This window comes from Sabethes cyaneus, chromosome 2 (genome assembly GCF_943734655.1).
Source record: "Sabethes cyaneus chromosome 2, idSabCyanKW18_F2, whole genome shotgun sequence".
Lineage (NCBI taxonomy): Eukaryota > Metazoa > Arthropoda > Insecta > Diptera > Culicidae > Sabethes > Sabethes cyaneus.
The window spans coordinates 243,640,180-243,659,121 of record NC_071354.1 but is presented as its reverse complement, the minus strand read 5'-3'; the positions used below and the strand labels follow the sequence as shown (position 1 = coordinate 243,659,121).

At 42.2% G+C, this 18,942-nt stretch overlaps 2 protein-coding genes across 3 annotated transcripts in view; one reads left to right on the top strand and one right to left on the bottom strand.

Moving 5' to 3' along the window:
• Nucleotides 1-1,819: 1,819 nt before the first annotated feature.
• Nucleotides 1,820-4,442, bottom strand: LOC128736885 (xyloside xylosyltransferase 1). The gene is made up of 2 exons (XM_053831385.1): nucleotides 3,601-4,442; nucleotides 1,820-3,540 (listed from the first exon to the last, which is right to left on the bottom strand). Exons 1-2 carry the CDS (start codon nucleotides 4,175-4,177, stop codon nucleotides 2,879-2,881), a joined length of 1,239 nt encoding a protein of 412 aa, XP_053687360.1. The 5' UTR covers nucleotides 4,178-4,442; the 3' UTR covers nucleotides 1,820-2,878.
• Nucleotides 4,443-11,139: 6,697 nt separating this feature from the next.
• The window catches only part of LOC128733543 (protein dopey-1 homolog), a 30,809-nt gene continuing 23,006 nt past the window's right edge, over nucleotides 11,140-18,942 (top strand). For both annotated transcript variants that reach the window (XM_053827195.1, XM_053827194.1), the window contains exon 1: nucleotides 11,140-11,654. The gene's annotated coding sequence lies outside the window, so the exon portion shown is untranslated. The remainder of the gene's footprint in view (nucleotides 11,655-18,942) is intronic.

The following is an 18,942-nucleotide window of genomic DNA, read 5'->3' as shown; positions in this document are numbered from 1 at the left end:
ACTCACATTCATCACAACAGACCATTTCGTCGTTGTCCGGATGGTCACATTTTCCGCATGCTCCCATTTCGAAAGTGAGGTTAAATCCTTTGAGAATGTTAAGGTGGTTTCGGAACTAAATTTTGTAGCGGTTGATTTTGTCTCGCTCAAACTGAAATAAGAATATATTTTTCAGCATAAATGGTAGTTATTAACAATGGCCTTTTGATACTTAGGGATTTAGTTTCCTACTATTTCCCCCACCTATTTCACGTTTGGAAACGTGCTCGCTTTTGGTTTCCTCAACACTATAACATATTAAATTTAATTGATACTGAGAATCGGTACTTAACTACCCTTTCGAGAAAGCTTACTGATGATTTAGTACTATTTTAATTACTGATTTAATTGCAATTATAAATTTAGAAAGAAAAGACACTATTCATTCCCTATGGCGACCACTTTGTTCAATCTGCTCTTTGTAACAAAAGATAGCTTTTATCCACAGTCTAATCGATCAAACGCCAAGACGATCACTACTATAGATGCCATTTTCACACGCATAAATTTGGGGCCCTATCATTTCCTCCGCAATATTTAATTTTTCTAGCGTATTTTTTCTGTAGCATACATAGTTTATGAAGTACTTTAATTATCAGGCACATTGTTAGAACTAGAACTCACAGGAACTGACATAATTGGTGGGTCCCAAATTTATGCGTGTGAAAAAATCTGTGATTCTGGCATCTTTGATCACTACCATAGGTGAGGCAAATTGGTTTGATGAGCAATGTTTTCAACAGGTCTCGATCGACTGTATCGCATGCTGCTTTGAAATCAATAAAGATGTGGTGCATGAGCACGTTATACTCTCGACATTTCTGCTAGATCTGTCAGATGGTAAAAATCTGGTCTGGTAGTTACGCCAGCCCCCATGAATCGAACCGCTCGGTGGGCGTTGACTATCACGTCCTACCCAGCGCTGCGGTATTGATCGTCCCGAGGATACAGCATGGATCGCTTCAACTTTTCTCGAGCACCTAACAACGGCTATTTTCAGCCGCTAACCGCTGGGTATGTTCAGCCGCATCTTTCCTGATGTCCTTGATTTCAACGCATTGAATAGCCGCACGCACATCTTACATATCACGAGATAGTGGTTCTCGGAAACATGGCACATGTGTAGCACCTTTAAAAGTGCCTACCAACGAACAGAGTGTCGAGCTGTGGAACAGGACAATTTTGGGCCTAATGCTTCGATCCTGTTGACTCTAACAGTCTCTCCCAGTCGTGATTAGAACATTCGACGATGGCTGGCTTATTAAAACTGAGTCGTACCTCGAGGACAATTGAAAGGTTGAAAGTTCCGTAACGAATTCGAATAGCTTAGTATAGTAAAATACCTCATTCACCATTCTACTCCATGAGATAATTTTGTTCGCCCAAGTACCAATTTGGGTTTTATTACATTCTTATGATGGCATCTTATGACCAATGGTGATACTATCAGCTTAGAGTGATGCAAAATTTTGATTTTTCAACAAAAACATTGTGGTTCGCAGCCCAATTATGAGCTGGTATCCAATCCTCTAGCTCGACTTCGGCATTTGTATCATCGACGACGACTTTAATATTATATCCATTAGTTTTATCGTCTGTCAGTGGACTGTCATCACATTGTTCGGTTCGATTCATTGCAACAAAAAAAAAACTCTTTTTTTTGTCCGATTTCTCGAAGTTCATCAGTACAATTTCCTCTTGATCACGGATGAATATTCGGCGAATATTTTTGTTTTATTGCAGTCTAATAACTATTAGTCACCCGAAAAAGGCCGCCCGCTCTTATCATTATACGCCATGTATATATAATTACGCCTTCGTCTGCGTCGTTTGGCCCTATATAACTTTACTTTACTTTACTTTACTGTACTAACATTCGTAAATTACGTGTCCTAATTAATTTTCTTATTGTTCCTCAGTTCCTACACAACGCGAACAAGTCCTACTGCTTCGGCTACACCGCACCAGTTCAGTTGCTGGAATTCTAAGCGCCAACGCCAAGGGTTTTTGTTTTAGCTTTTTAACTTAAATGCAACTAACAATTCATAGTATTCATAGTAGATGTAATAAAATCAACCAAAGTAAGTAACAATCGCTCACGCTGCTCGCAAGCAGGCACGTAGCGAAGAGATTATATGCTTTTTGTTTTAGTTAAGCGTACGCAAGATTGCAGATCGACAGATAGAATTTAAAACTTGTTAACAAAAAAATCTAGTCTTAACTAAAATTGCAAACATTTCAAATTAGTCCCGATATTGCAACACTTTTAGCTATTTTCGTTTCACCTTTTAGTATATAATATAGTACGGTTTTGTAAGGCAACTTAACTGATATTTGCTAGAGAATTTAGATATGTTGATAGCATGTTAGGCTAATGTATAATAATGTATCACTAAATAAAATCATTTTCTTAAAATGAGATCACAAAACAATTGTTCATGGAATGTGTCATTAATATATACTTAGTGCGGATTGAGTTCTAAATTATATGTCACTAGCATTGGAAGCTTTTTCGAGTACATCAGAGTCTACATCAGTAAAGACAGTAGAGGAACAAGCAGGAGCAGTAGTTGTGTTGTGGATTAAATACAGATAATGGTAGCAGTGGTAAAGAAATCTTCAAGAAGTTTAAAAAGAAATCAAAATTATCTTTCCCAAAATTCTATAGATATTGGTTGCAGACCGGTATTTCCCCAAAGACTTCCTTTTAACAAGATTAGAAAAAACAATAAGATTTACCTGTTTCCAGACCACCACAACCATCCACAGGAGCGAGAAAAAAGTAACGTTTCATCCCCGCTCGCAGGTTATTGTCCCCACCACAACATACCACCGCCGTTCACTCCGGAATGCGGGTATTGCAGTTCCCGTGGTACACCTTAATCGTCCCTTCGCAGTGAAAGTAGCTATCGAATACATTACCGTAGCCGTTTTCCTTCCACCAGGTGCACAGCTGCCGATTCCAGACGCAGTCCAGCCGATAGATCAGTCCGGGAAACTCGAATCCCATCAGCGTGTAAAAGTCCTGATCGCCCAGATGTCCCTTAAACGAGTACTTCTCCACCATATTCTTCACCGATTCGGCTTTGATAATCTCCTCGTACAGCCGCGATTGGCGAATGCGGTCTAGCCGCAACATTACCACACCGGAATTCAACCCCGGATAGCCGTGCTTCGTCTTCTTCGTTGTCCTACTAAAGAACCCACCGAGCGAACTGCCGATGGCGAGTTGCGTCTTATTCAGATAGTATGGCGTTCCAAACAGACTGTGCGGATTTTGAGCTCGATATTTGAAGAGAATATGCAAATAAACTGGCGTCAACTCCGGTGCCAAACCGAACAAATGTTCCGAACTAAAGTGGTCAAACTGATCGAACAGTTCCTTGACCGACGACCGGAACACCACATCACAGTCGATGATAATTGCTCGCTTCATATTTACGTCCACAATTCGATGTAATCCTAGCGAAATCAGAAACAGTGCGTCACTGTAGTAACTCCCTGAAAGATAAACCAAAAATAACCAACCGGTCCACTTTCTTAGGGAACTTTTAAACTCACCTGTTTTATAATTAAACAACGGCAGCATATTCTTCACAATATCGCTAATCTTCTCGGCACAATCCTTCACATCATACAGCGTATAGAAAACGACCTTCCGATAGTGGTTAATCTGTTCCCGAATCAGCTCCTCGGCCGAAGTTTCGCTCTGCTCGTCCGTTATCACGTGCAGATGCATCGGAATGGTCGTATACTTGAGCAGACTTTTCAGAAACAACTCAAACTTACTCTTCAGAATTACGTTCTGGCTTTCCTTCGTGTAGATGATGAAGATGTTATACTCGGTGGCATTGTTCTCCTTCGGGATGTACTTGACCCGCTTCAGTTCGTTGATTCGAGCGGCACTTAGAAACTGCGCCGAAGCGGGCTTCCCGAAGGCGGCACCATTATCATCCGTCCAGCGGCTACTATCGGGAGGCACCTCCGGATGCACTAACTCGCCTCCTCCTCCTCCTCCAGGATCAACCTTCTGTTGGAATATCATCAAAATATTCCGCCGATTGAAGATGTTGCTGTTGGCATAGATGATCAGTAGAAATCCACTGGCAATAATCAGCACCAGCAGGATTTTATTCATACCGATCGGTTGTTCCGGTCTGCGTTTCACTTTTACGGTTCCTATTTTTGCAGCCACAGCTATAGAAGAGCAGCAAAGTGCGGGCAAGAAAAACTCACGTAACTTTCAAACTTCAGGTTCACATTCCAGTGCCAATGTGTTTTCTAGCTCACAATTTACAATTTACACTTTACATGATGCTTTTAATGTTCGACCGAAGCAAGTATACGATGAAATGGAAATTTTAGGCCATCACAAACGAAAAAAAATTGCGGTTGCACTTTTCTGACTTTTCTTTCTCTGCTGGCTTTTATGTTTTCTTCTTTTTTGACAACTGCTTGATGCCCCATTATTTTCGCCTGCGGTTTCAAGCAGCTGATGTGGGTTGTTTCCAATACACCCACACTTTTTACACCGTTTATTGACGATTGTTTCAAATTCCCCACCCACCCAAGTAATAGAGATGGTCGGGTAGCGGAAAATTTGCCCGAAACCCGCATCCGTACCCGTACCCGCCGGGTTCGGGTCGGGTTCGGGTATTGAAAAAAAAATAATTTGCGGGTTCGGGTCGGGTACGGGTTCTTAATTTTGGTTTTTGAAACCGGGTACGGGTCGGGTCGGGTATCTCTATTGACCTTTTTAACACTAAAGATGGTCGGGTACCCGGGCCCGTCCCGTACCCGTCGGGTTGCGGTCGAATTCGGGTATCAAAAATAATAAACTTGCGGGTTCGGGTCGGGTACGGGTTTTTAATTTTTTTCTTGATCGGGTACGGGTCGGGTTCGGGTATTCAAATTTTCATACCCGACCATCTCTACCAAGTAACAACAAATTCAGGCTGATCAAACGCTTGTCAAGCTGATGGTTTTCAACCTTTGTCTGGGACGAAGAAGTGTAAATAGAAATGAGAACCTTTATTTAGCTTTTAAACACCTAAACCTCGTAATTTTATCAAGGTTTGGACTTTTTATTGGTTGCTTTCGAAGCTGCATTGAAACTTAACAGAGGCTTTCTCACAATTTTGCATTGTGTTTTGCGGCTGTCAGGGCTGAAAACAGTTGACAGAAAACAATGAATTTGAAAAAAGGAAAATATCAGTTTATTATATTCCCTTCTTCTTCTTCTTCTTCTTCTTCTTCTTCTTCTTCTTCTTCTTCTTCTTCTTCTTCTTCTTCAGCATAGAGCCGGGGTGGCTCGTGCTGTTTCAAGCACTCGTCTCCATTCAGCTCGGTCATGGTCCACTCGTCGCCAATTTCCTATAGTCGTCTCAGAAGCCGCAAATCGCTTTCGACCTGGTCGAGCCATCGTGCTCGTTGGGCCCCCCTGTTCCTGATGCCGATGGGGTTGTTGAAGAGGACTATTTTCGTCGCACTGTCGTCCGGCATCCTTACGACGTGTTCGGCCCACCGTAGCTTGCTAACCTTCGCTAGATGTACCATGGGAGTCTCCCCAAGCAGTGCCTGTAGTTCGTGATTCATATGCCTCCGCCACACTCCGCTTTCAGTTTGTAACCCGCCAAATATCTTTCGCCGCACTTTCCGCTCGAACACGACAAGGGCACGTAGATCCTCCGTGAGCAGCGTTACAGCTTCAGGTCCATAAAGAACTACCGATCTAATATGGGTTTTGTACATTGTTAGCTTCGTGCGGTGGCGTATGCTTCCTGATCGTAGCATTTTACGAAGGACAAAGGTGGCCCGATTTCCCGCTTGGATGCGCCGCTGGATCTCCTTACTAGTGTTGTTGTCCGCGGTCACCAGCGATCCCAAATACACGAACTCCCCTACCATTTCTAGTTCGTCACCGTCAAAGGTTACCGTCCGTGGGAGCCGCGTTTGTTTCCTTTGAGCCTCTTCCTTTCATGTATTTGGTCTTCGACGCATTTATTTTCAGCCCAATTCTCCTAGACTCCGCTTTCAGTCTGGCGTAGATTGCCTCCGCCGTCGCAAAGTTCCTGGCTATGATATCGAAGTCATCTGCAAAGCCTAGAAGTTTGCTACCCTGAGTGAAAATTGTACCTCTCGTTTCGATGCCCGCTCGTCGGATCACCCTCTCAAGAACGATGTTGAACAGCATGCAGGATAAACCGTCACCTTGTCTCAACCCTCGCCGCGTCTCGAAGGGACTCGAGAGTGTCCCAGAGATGCGTACAAAACACATCACTCGATCCAAAGTAGCTCTGACCAGTCGCGTCAGTTTGTACGGAAAACCGTATTCGTGCATTATCTGCAATAGCTTGTCTCGATCGACTGTATCGTATGCTGCTTTGAAATCAATAAAGACGGGATGCGTGGGCACGTTGTACTCCCGACATTTTTGCAAGATCTGTCGGATAGTAAAAATTTGGTCCGTAGTTGCGCGATTCTCCATGAAACCCGCCTGATGATTCCCTACGAAACCTTGTGCTATGGGTGACAACCGGCGTACCAGGATCTGGTAGAGTACCTTGTAGACGGCGTTTACCAGCGTAATACCGCGATAGTTGCAGCAGTCTAGCCGATCACCTTTTTTGTAGATGGGACAAACCACTCCTTCCATCCATTCCTCCGGTAGCTTTTTCTCCTCCCAAATCCTCAAAATAACCCAGTGTAGAGCCTTTGCTAGCCTTTCTCCGCCATGTTCATAAAGCTCTGCCGGTAGGCGGTCCTACCCAGCGGCTTTATTGGTCTTCAGCAGCCCGATTTCTCGTTTGACTTCTTGGAGATCAGCGCTAGGACATTACTATCTTCCATGGGCGCTCCTAGGTTAATTTCTGTTCCGCCTCCTTCTGCGACTTCGCCATCGAGGTGTTCATTGAAGAACTGCTTCCATCTGTCGACCACCTCGCGCTCGTTTGTGATTAGATTTCCTCCCTCGTCCCTACACATGTCAGGTTTCGGTGTGTAGCCCTTCCAAGTTGGGTTCACCTTCTCATAAAACTTGCGCGTGTCATTAGCTCGGTATAGTTGTTTTAATTCTTCACGATCTCTGTCCTCCTTTTGGCGCTTTTTCCTCCTCAGGATCGTGGTCAACTGGTTCCTAGCTCGTAGGTATTTGGCCAGGTTCTCTCTAGTGGCAATACTTAGATAATTTTTCCAAGTAGATTTTTTCCCCTCCATCGCCTGTTGGCATTCCCCATCAAACCAATCATTACTCCGAGGCTCAATACCTAGTGCCGCGGTAGCGACCTCTCCGATGGCCGAGCGAATTCTGCCCCAACCGTCTACGAGGTTTGAAGCACCTAACTCCTCGGAAGAAGGCAGTGCCTCATTCAGTATTCGCGCGTAGTTCTCTAGCTGCCTGATGTTCAGCCGAGGAGGACGGCTTTGACGTGTCCGGTATACGGAGGACAGCTTTGAGAACACATGTACTGCTACTAGGTAATGGTCAGAATCAATATCCGCACCCCGTCGGGAGCGTACGTTCGTGATGTTAGAGAAAAACCGGCCCTCAATGAGAACATGGTCAATTTGGTTCAATCTTTGCGCGGGAAAAAGGTGCTTCGGATCACCAGGCCTCGGGAAGCTGCGAAGTTTATACATAGTTGACCGTTATCGTTCGTTTCGGTGTGCAGGCTATGGGCACAGAGAACAGACTACCAGGTAATTGACAAAAAGTGTGTAAAAGGTTTTTATGTAATCTACGAGTAATCCTTCAATAAAGCACCCCTCGAGCAGTAAGTGGCAAACTAAATCTTGATGTCGCTGCCATCGCTGCTATGTAACTCCAGCACAAAGAAATGTTGATAAAGGTACATGGATATTTTTTTATGCGTTTGGCAAACTATTTCTGGAGGGCGCTACCGACAGATTTTACACACAAAAAATCGATTACTTTCTTCGAGCCCGTTAATCTGTTCTCTGTGCTATGGGGTCCTACCACCGGTCTATACATTTCTTCCCTACCAACCTGGGCGTTCATATCCCCGATGACGATCTTGATGTTCCGTCACAGAGAACAGACATCCAAGCGAAAGGTCCCCACTAGGATAAAACTTATGTCAAATTAGTTGGGAAACTATAGTGATGATGTCGCTAAAGGCGCATTAAATTCTACACTAAACTCACAACAGCTAGCATCTGGCGCTAGCATAACGCTTATAGTCCATATATACCAGCGCCAGAGGAGCCAAAGGTTGTCAGTGTGCAAATCAAAAGAATCATTTAGTTGGGAAACTATATTGGAGGTGACGCTAGCATATTAGGTGATTTTAATTTGAAATTTTATCCAAGAATTCCCGAAAAATTTGTTCCTGAATGGATGTCTGTTCTCTGTGGTTCCGTGACGAGCAGCTGTCGTACGTTGCTCCAGCCTCGCGTAGAACGCTTCTTTCTCATCGTCGGGTCTACCTTCGCGCGGGCAGAGCAAGCTAATGATGCTATAATTGAATAAACGGTCCTTTATCGTCAATATACGCACATGGAAAAAACTGTCGAATTGCCGCAACGTTGAAAAAACCGTATGCATTGTGTCTGGGCCTTTATAGGGTTATTCAACCGTAACACAGCTAATGTTTAGAAATCAAGCGCTTAATAAGCAATTATACATCAAAAATGTTTGTTGGGAAGTGGCACCCCAGATGTTTTCGTGGTTGAGTCGGTCAAATGCCTATTCGAAGTCAACGAACACAGAAGAGAGTCCTGGAATTCGTTGATCTACTCAAATATAATGCGGAGCGATGTGATAAGATCTACACATGATCGACCAGCACGGAATCCAGCTTGCTGTCGCCGGAGAGTAGTGGATCCGGTTGAGAATTACCTTTTACAGAGTACTTTGAGAGTAATACAGAGCAACGTGATACCACGTCAGTTACCGCATTCAGTTAGGTCTCCTTTTAAGGGACTTGGACCAATATGCCCTGGATTCAGTACACCGGAAAAGTTGCGGTTTTCCATATATTGCTAAAAAGCTGATGCATCATTTAAGCAGACAAATGTGATTCAGCTTTGAGCATCTCGTTTGAAATACCGTCTATCCCTGGCAGTCCATTGAATTTCATACTCTTGATGGCTGCTTGAATTTTATCCAGTGATGAAGCCTTAGAGTTGACACGATTAATGTGACGAACTGTCGGCTTTATAGACTGTTGGTTCGATTGGTCTCTGACACTTGAAACTCGAAACATCTGTTCAAAATGTTCAGTTTAGCGCCTAAGCTAAACCGAACGTATAGAACGGTCAATCAGTAGCTAACCGGCTTTGTCCTGTAGCGGCATTTTTGTATTCATCCTGACACCACTAAGGCGGCGAGAAATATCGTACAATAAACGGATATCACCATTGGCGGCGGTGCATCGTACAACAAACGGATATATAAGTAGCCGTAAAGTGGTTTGATATTTATGGTTGTTTGAAAGCGGATTGTTTAGCAAAAAACCCCGCTATATATTAAGCCTATTTATCAGCTTTTGGGAGAGAGCCGATTTGGAGAACTTAAAGTAGCCTAAACATCGCTTGTTCAAACATCATTTTAGTGCTCTATATCATCTTTAACCGACCAGTAAACAGCAATAGGCGAGTTCGAGCAAAACTAATAGCAACCGTTCGCTACCTGGTTGTGATTATTGGAACTACAAAAAAAGTGCAATTCCCAAAATGCTTGCTGGTACCTATATGGAACTCGACTTTAAATGTAATATTTTATTGAATTACCAACAGTGGGAATGATGAAAATGGATAATAAAGGTAAGAAAAAGTATTACCTTTCACTTGATATATATTGTTTCTGTTTCGGGAGATTATTAGAGCTTCGCAAGTAAATTTATGTCTACGAACTGATAGGTTATATGTTTGGTTCTTGGCGCAGATTATGCTAATCACGAAAAAATATTTGAAAACACATTGGAAAACACTGAAGACTGAAAATAATTGGTGATTCTCTATCCAGGATATGTAAACTTTACAGCTGACTCTATGTACTTTTGTTTCATGCGGTACAAAATCAAACATTAACATTTCTCTGCCATAAAGTTAATTAATTCGAATATTTTCACTTGCCTTAACGTAAATAAACAAATTTCTTCCAATATTTCGCTATCTAAAATCCTGACAATTGAAAGGGTTAATCAAAAACTGCATTTTATTTCACCTTTTTTCAAAAATGTATGGAGTTTGACAGCGATTTTACTTTTCATCACTTTTTTTATGTAGCGCCTCTAAGCGGGCGATAGCTTGTCAAAAACGCCTATTGTTTCTGTTTCGGGAGATTATTAGAGCTTCGCAAGTAAATTTATGTCTACGAACTGATAGGTTATATGTTTGGTTCTTGGCGCAGATTATGCTAATCACGAAAAAATATTTGAAAACACATTGGAAAACACTGAAGACTGAAAATAATTGGTGATTCTCTATCCAGGATATGTAAACTTTACAGCTGACTCTATGTACTTTTGTTTCATGCGGTACAAAATCAAACATTAACATTTCTCTGCCATAAAGTTAATTAATTCGAATATTTTCACTTGCCTTAACGTAAATAAACAAATTTCTTCCAATATTTCGCTATCTAAAATCCTGACAATTGAAAGGGTTAATCAAAAACTGCATTTTATTTCACCTTTTTTCAAAAATGTATGGAGTTTGACAGCGATTTTACTTTTCATCACTTTTTTTATGTAGCGCCTCTAAGCGGGCGATAGCTTGTCAAAAACGCCTATTATTCTTGCAATTTAGCTACCGTTGTTACTTGTGTTTTTTCATCGGCCACGTCCCTTTAACGCTTAACACAATTTACAGTGCGGTGTAAAACGACGAATCCTGCACTGGTACCGGCGTTTGTGGCGAAAAAGTGCTCGATTTTGGTTTGTTGTGCTTCGCTGGTACCACTGTACCATCAGTGACAGTTCTAATATGTGTGATGACATTTTGCATTGCAGTTTGTGGATGGATTTTTCGGTGCGCGGATCGTGCAAAGGACAGGTGCGCAGCCCCGAGGGAAAATAATCCGCCATCCGTCAGCACATTCGTAGTATAGGTCCGATCGGTCGGGGCACACATCATCATCTTCGGTTGTTCGGTTTACTGCTACACGGCAGTAGGGAACGAAAATTTCGATGTTTATTCATATTTTCCTGTAGAAAAAGTGCTTGTTTCGGTTCGAAATTATTGCTAAAGTGAAAACGGTGTTTTGTGCAATGTCAGTGATATAAAATTCGCAGCGAAATGTTACCGAAAGCAGGAAAATTCGAACGATAAATTATTCGTGAAAATTTCAGAACAGTTTTTTTCCCTGCATTCACACACATTACAGACAAGGCCAACGCATTCGAACACAAAGAGGGTGCATACAAGAAAAAGAAGCAGTGGATTGAATATTTTGATCGAGAACACGATACTGGTCTGGACAATAGCCTACTTTATTATTTGTTGTGGTAACATCAGCTGCAACAGTAGTAGGCGCTAACGAAATAATAACTAGTTGTACAGCGAGGTGAACATCGCAGGTGCAGCGGAAACAGGAGCTGCTTAGCTCGAAGTGTACAGCGTAGAAACGACCGTCAGGTTCCTAGCGGGGACACGTAAGTACCGTCATTCAATACACATAAAATTACTTTGATTGGGATTTTTTTCTATAGTGCTTAGCGTTTGAGTATGGCACAAGCTGTTACAATGCGACAGCTGATTTGTTGAAAAATTGATTTAATGAGTAATAAACACTTAATGCGTAGCAAATTTGTAGCGCAATGCCTACGCAGATAAATAGAATTTTAATTTATTTTTCTTCTGCTATGTAGCAACAAATCGCATTCGCAATACTGTTACACAATGTGCACTTTTTTCGCGTCGGGAAAGCCACCGACAGATCGTTATCGGATACGGTTTCGATCCAGCCAGTCAGCCAGCCAGCCAGCTAGCTGCCTTCCTTTGAGCAGCAAAGCAGATGATGCGAACTAGCGGAGCTGCAGTTGTGAGGGAGAAAGGAATAACTGTATCGCAATGTGTACTACACATAGGTATAACAATTCCATAGAGAGGAACTGGTAGCTGACTGGCCTAGCTCTGGGAAAAGCAAAAGAAGCAATTATTGCGAGCAAAAAAAAAAATGAAAAACAGTGACCGACAGTGTGCTGCTGCTGGATTGGGGTCAAATGATTTAATTTTATGCAGTACATCGCCGGGGCTCGTCGTAGGGGCCCATTGTGCCACAATAATGCTAAGTAGGCATAGGTTGGCTTTCTCCTACACCTGACGACCGTGTCCGTGTCAAAGCATATTCGCACCGCCGCACCATAGAATGCGTTGGAAAAAGAGACAGTGGTGATGTATGCATCCGAGGTTATTTCACAATGGATGGCTCTAGCTGGAGTGACGAGTTTAAATCGACGTGATTAAATTTATTGTAGTGTTTTAAGCCAGTTTGTACTCAGCTTCTTATATTTCACTATCTGGCGATCAATTCGTAAAAGGTAAAGTCGAATAAGTAGTAAAGTGATGAAAAAGTGTAGAAGATGTGAGGATATTAAATTCTGTACTGGATAAAATTGTTACGTGCAAAATCCGGTACAATCCATCGCACTGGATCGGGATTGTACTGGATCTGGATCCGATGCAATCCAGTTTATGCATCAAAAGAAAAATGGACGTTTTGCTTTTAAGGAACAAACTCTTGATAACCATGGCAACGGTTTAAACAAGATTTTTATAAACTGCCCCAATTTCTATAGGAATAAACAAAATGAATGTATGCATCGATAGCTGAAGTGACAGTCGCTATTGACAAGTTATAACAGAGTGATCATAAAAATGTCTTCACCGTTTTAATGCTTCATTAGCGGGGAATATTTCAATAAAACAGGTGAAATATAGCTGTTATATTTAGTTTGTCGTTGATAAAGCTAGCACCAATGAACCGGGCCAGCAACGAAACACATACCTACTGGCTGGCCTGATAAGAATTTAACAATGTTCATCACGTTTCATAGAATGAAGCTTATCAATTTTGGTGCGTTTTGTTTTTTCTTGCAAAACAGCTGTGTTGATTCAAATGTTTTTTATCGTCGTTCCTACGTAGGGTATAATATGAAGGTTATTGAAAACAGACTATTTTGTTAGATTTCTCCCTTGGCTTAAATAAACATTTGCTTTTCTGAATCCAATCTTACCTAAGCGGTCGAAGTATGTCTGTCAAAATTGGTGCTCTCATTTCGTCTCCATTTGTCCATCCATTATGTTGACGTCGTTAAAATAGCTAAGAAAAGCCAACGGTCCGATGTAACTACCTTGCGGAACTTCGGAGAAAGCCCGCGAAAGGGACCCGTCAATCAATACATTAACAAGACGATTCGACGAATTCGTTTTAAACCACTGGAGTAGCGGCCTCCAATGCCGAGTTTGTCACGTTTGGCGATTTAATGGTTCAGCTTGTCAAAGCAGCAGAGAGATCCGTAAGATGATGTCTGTCTGAGAACGGTCGTTGAAGCAGTCCATTACGTGAGAAGTGAGTGTAAGTGGATTGGTGGACGTTGAGCGCTTTGGCATGAATCCGTGTTGCTTAACGATCATGTACTGCTGAACGTACAAGGAAGTTGGCAAGAGTCACAAAGAGCACGAAGAACTTCGATAATACAAATAAGGCGGATTTCCCTCTATGATTGTCTACGTTTCATTGCCCTAGAAACATATTAGCGGATTTTCAGGCAGAAGGAATCAATACAGTTCTTTAAAAAAATTAAAGGTGTACCGTCCGATACACCGGAAGTAGGGCTTTTTAACGTCAGACCGGTTAGCAAAATCCACCGTCAATAGTCAGTCTAGTGCAGTCGTTACTTCTGTGTCAGACAGCCTTTCGTCAATAAAGACAGTGGAGAATTTCCATGAGAACAGTTGATAAACCATATCCATATTAGTAGCACTGTCGTTTCTAAGGAACATGGCTGATAGAAGACCTTCGTCGTTGAGCATTGAGATATTCACCTTTATTTAATAGAAATTCGTACGAATAGTTTGTTTCGAACGAATCGGGAAGCACTATTCTCATATTTGAATGAACAAAAGGAAGGGGCGTTCGAACGTTCGAATTGATTCGAACGAAAACAAGAATACGAATCGGCATAACTTTCGAACGATATTGCGGAAATAGTGATGACAAAACTTGTAACGTTTGTTGAGCGCCCGATAGTGGTTTCGCGGCGGTTGCTTCTTATGTCTTCAGCACATCCTCAAAGTATTCTCTTTTGCGGATTTAGGGCGACGTGGCGTAACGTTTAGCCTAGACAGGTACGAAAAATATGCGAAAAGGTCAAAACAGCAGCAAAACGTCATTCTCGTCTAAGGCTACATCCCAGTGCTGAACTCATTTGGCCAAAAACACTCATTTTTCCACTTTGAGCGCCCCTTAACGGATGTACGGTGAAAGCTTCGACAGTCAAGCTTTTTGGGATACTGATCGACATCAAATTAACCCTTAAGAATCATATTTTTTGGACGGTGAAGAAGGTGCTTCGGGTTGGAGATCGGATTAGGTATTCTGATTTGCCGTGAGACCAGAAGCATCCCATGATCCTGCCGGAAAAGAATCATTTCACTGACTTGCTGGTTGATACGATTCATCGAGAGCAACTGCATATTGGGTTAAACGGTTCGCTTGCGAAGATTCGACAACAGTTTTGGCCAGTGAACGCAAGGCGTACGATCAATCGTGTATTAAGAAAGTGTGTGAAGTGTTTCCGTGCAAAACCAAGGGATGTCGTACAATACATGGGAGATTTGCCGAGTGCACGCGTTACTGCTGCTGAACCGTTTTCGCAAACTGGCGTTGACTACGTTGGGCCGTTTATTCTGAAGAAGGCTTTAAGGCACCTACGAAGGCATTTGTATGTGTTATGTGCTTGTGCACTTGACGATGGACGGTTTTTTTGGAGCATTGCATCGTTTTGTCAGTCGCAGAGCTAATGTCACCGAAATACGATCAACAACTTCGTTGGGGCTGAGCGTCAGTTAAAGGAATTGCGAAACTTGTTCGAATCGCAAACGATGTGTACTTTATTATACCAAATTGATGCAATTCTTATTACGCACCCGATAGTTCAGCAGAGCAATGATCCTAAAGACTATCGAGCTTTGAGTCCATGGCATTTCCTAGTAGGACGTAAGTTAACAGCGATAGCAGAGCCGTTCTACGACGGTCTGAATCAGCCGACGTTGTCCCGACACTAGGTTCAAGTAATTCAGAAAAGAAGGCAAGCATTTTGGCGTCGTTGGTCTGCCGAGTACTTCACTGGTTTACAAAAATGGAGCAAGTTGTTCAAGAATCCTACCTTGCTGCGTAATGGTTTGTTAGTTGTGTTGGAAGAGGATAACATACCTCCACAGATGTGGAAGCTGGGGCGCATCATTTAAACGCACCCTGGTAAAGACGGCATCATACGGGTGGTAACCGTGCGAACAACTGACGGTATCTACAAGCGAGCAACGACGAAGGTAGCTGTACTACCGATTGAGGACGAAACCGTTAGCGAGCATATGATTGGATCGAGTCATCCGGCTCCTGGGGGAGAATGTTATCAGAGAAATTTACCGTGTATAAGTTATACTAATCGTTGTTAAACGCACAGCCCAATGCTGTGTCTTGACAGATCATTTTAATGATTTTATTTTCTTTATATTGAGTTTTAGTTACTGCGTAGAAAACGATTTCTGCAGGTTCATTTGAAAAAAGACCGTTGATAAGTGCGGAAGTAAAAAGTAGAAAAATAGAGTCCACTGCTTTTATTTGATTGACTACCGAATTCCTGAGCGAACAGTCATGCTACTAGCATAATCTGCATTAACAGAAATTCAAATAAAGTTGACTGATATGAACCGAGCAGGTTCATTTTAAAGTTAGAACTCGAAGCCGTTACAAATCCTTTTGGAAACTTGCAGAACAAACGAGTGGATTTCTTCAAACCAGAGAGCGTAGTTTCCCAAATCGTTTAGTAATACGACCATTGAATTGGGTTTTCTGGACTTTTCTCGATTTGAATCGATCGGATGAAGCCCGAAGAGTAAGTCAGCGGGTCTGGTAGCCATTTTTGTGTGGCAGGTGGAAAATACCTGCGAACAATATTTGCCCCAATAAAGGGGTGCCTTCTGTATACACGCGGTTATCGGTTAACAGCAACTCCGACACGAAAATCCGCGGATCACAGCATGCGTTGATAATCCTACGCATTAAAGCATGCTCGGAAATTCCTTCATAGAATCGACCTCTTCTCCTGCTGGACCGTCAACGAGGTAAGATGTGTGATTGCTACCTGGCGAGGCCACACAATGGCGATCCTGTTGGGTTTCTGTGCATCTTGTGTCAAGATGCGTATGAAAAAAATGCAGGGAGTATTAACAAACACATTTCAATTTCTTCAAATTAAATTTCTTTCGCTAAGGTTAGTTGCGTTATTAGCGCAACGCCTGCTATGTTTGTGAAAAACGGTATCGACACGTTGCACTGATTCTGTGCAGTTGCAGTTAACGTGTTTACTGCAACGAGATTTGATGAGACGTACACCGCAGTATCGCCGATACTTGAACATATTCCGGTGTTACGAGACATAAATTCGCGAACCGTTGGTTCCGGCTGTGGCCGAGTGAGACGCCAATCGAAGTAGTATTGGCTAGCAATTTTGGTTACCAATAGCTCTATGGGGCGAGACACTCGAGTCACCAATTGATAGTAAAAATAGAAAAGCCTTCATATAACGAGACGTTCATCAAAGTACTGTTTATAGGAAACAGGAAGAGAGGTGATGGACGTCCATTGGAGCATCGGAAAGCTGTTATGAAATGTGAAGAAAATTGTCAACAATGTTGATCAAATTGGCCGCAGTCGCGGTAAAATAATTGAATTATTGTCAGTTGCAAAACCAAATACAAGAGGGAGCCGAACCCATGTTTGGATCTTATTGGATCTCATCAGAACGAAGTTGCTTCAAGGAAACCATTCGTTTACTTGGTACACAAGTAGTGTTACCCTACTATAGACATTGCGTCTATGGACAGTCCAAGTAGAACTGTCGCATACTGGTCGAAGATGAAAGGCAACGGATAATGTAAATACAAGAGAGCCCGATAAAGTTATTGCTATGTAATGATTGTATGAAGCTTGTGTTGATTGGTTTGATATTTGGATATGTGGATGATCAGCATTGCAATCGCCGGATACCGTTGGTTAGCCGGACAACACAATACGGGCAACTAGAAAAAGATTCTAGTTTACGATTCTGAAAAGTGGTCGCAAAGTTAAAAGCTAGCCTGTAGCTGTAGTGGCAAAACTTAGCAATGCCGAATTGGATGGTCTGCACACAATACTTGGTTGAACCGTAAGTTATTGAACCACAGATGTGTACATGAAACTCACCTTGACTGAGTGCTAGACTTTGTGGAGCCTTGTTTGAAGGAAAGGCACAGTAAAGTGTGCATGTTCTGTGTAAGGCCAATAGGATGTCTTTATTCGCCAAATTATGAACAGTATGATTTTTGACTAGCCCGTTAGATTCATGTGCGAGCTGGTATTAATTAATGAATTCTGACGAAATAACCATATGATCCTCGTTTGTATAGATGCATTAGGTTCAATTTCTGAAAGCTGACCAACAAATTTCTTAAAAATTATTGAAATCTTACTGGACTTGACCTTGTAATCGATTGGCACATGAATTAGTTGGCGATGCCATACGGATTCGCGATAACCTAACTGGAGAGTGGTGAAAAATGGGACGATTTGAATATTAGCATAAAAAAAGCAATGATTGACTGCAAGTAAGGACATCAAGAAAAAAAAGGGGTGATTTTTCTTATTCTGATGCATGTTATAAAAATTCAGTTGCAACTAATTTAGATTAAAACTGTAGTCTTGACTCGGAAAACGATTGAAACAGCTAGTGAAATTCAATCCGCATTGAGATTAGGATTAAGACATCATCCTACGAATCAACGAATATTCTCGCGCTTTGTTATGACGAAATAGCAGAAATGTACAAGACTTTGAACGCAACATTGGGAACCTAGATAAAGCGTTTTCGGTATGGCTGTGTAACGAGCTAATCAATGATTTTCACCCTATTGACGTCTTCGTATCGAACTGCAGTGAACAAGAGCATGATATCATGCTATCTTTTTCACATGTGTAAGTGAAGTGAGTGCCTTTTAGATCATTCTCGGGTAAGCAGTGTCTTCCCTAGTGGGTACCAGAATCAAAAGTTTGGTACCGATGAATGATGCATGGGAAATGTGTGAGTTTGACGGCCACACCAACCGAGTCTCTAGACAATTACCCTTATTCTGCGAGGCGAGTGACGTGACTATGTTGCAATCACCGCGAATCAGGTGACAATTGTCACCTAGGTGACTCGCCTTGTCACTTAGGTGACAAGGGTTTCTTACCTAGGTGACACGATTGTCACTTAGGTGACTCGACTCGCCGTGGCGAGTCACGGCGAGTGACAATTGTCGTATTGAGTCATGTGACTCGCAGAATAAGGGTAAATGAATGACAGCGTGCGAATGTCATGGACCCGAAGTTTGTCATGTTATTTCGCACGCGCTGGGACGTTGGCGGCAAGCACATTTCGTTTCCTAATAGTGCGTATACTATATATTTTAATACGAAGCATAAATTATGTTACTCACAATATGTTGTTTATAAAGCAGATAAAATAGAAGTGAATTATCCCATTCTGGATTATTTGAGTGTGAAATAACAATGAAAACGGCTAGTTAAATGAATCTATGACAACTTCACTTTTTAATGGAGTGGAGGGGGATGTGTGGCAAGTGGAAAATACCTGCGAACAATATTTGCCCCAATAAAGGGGTGCCTTCTGTATACAC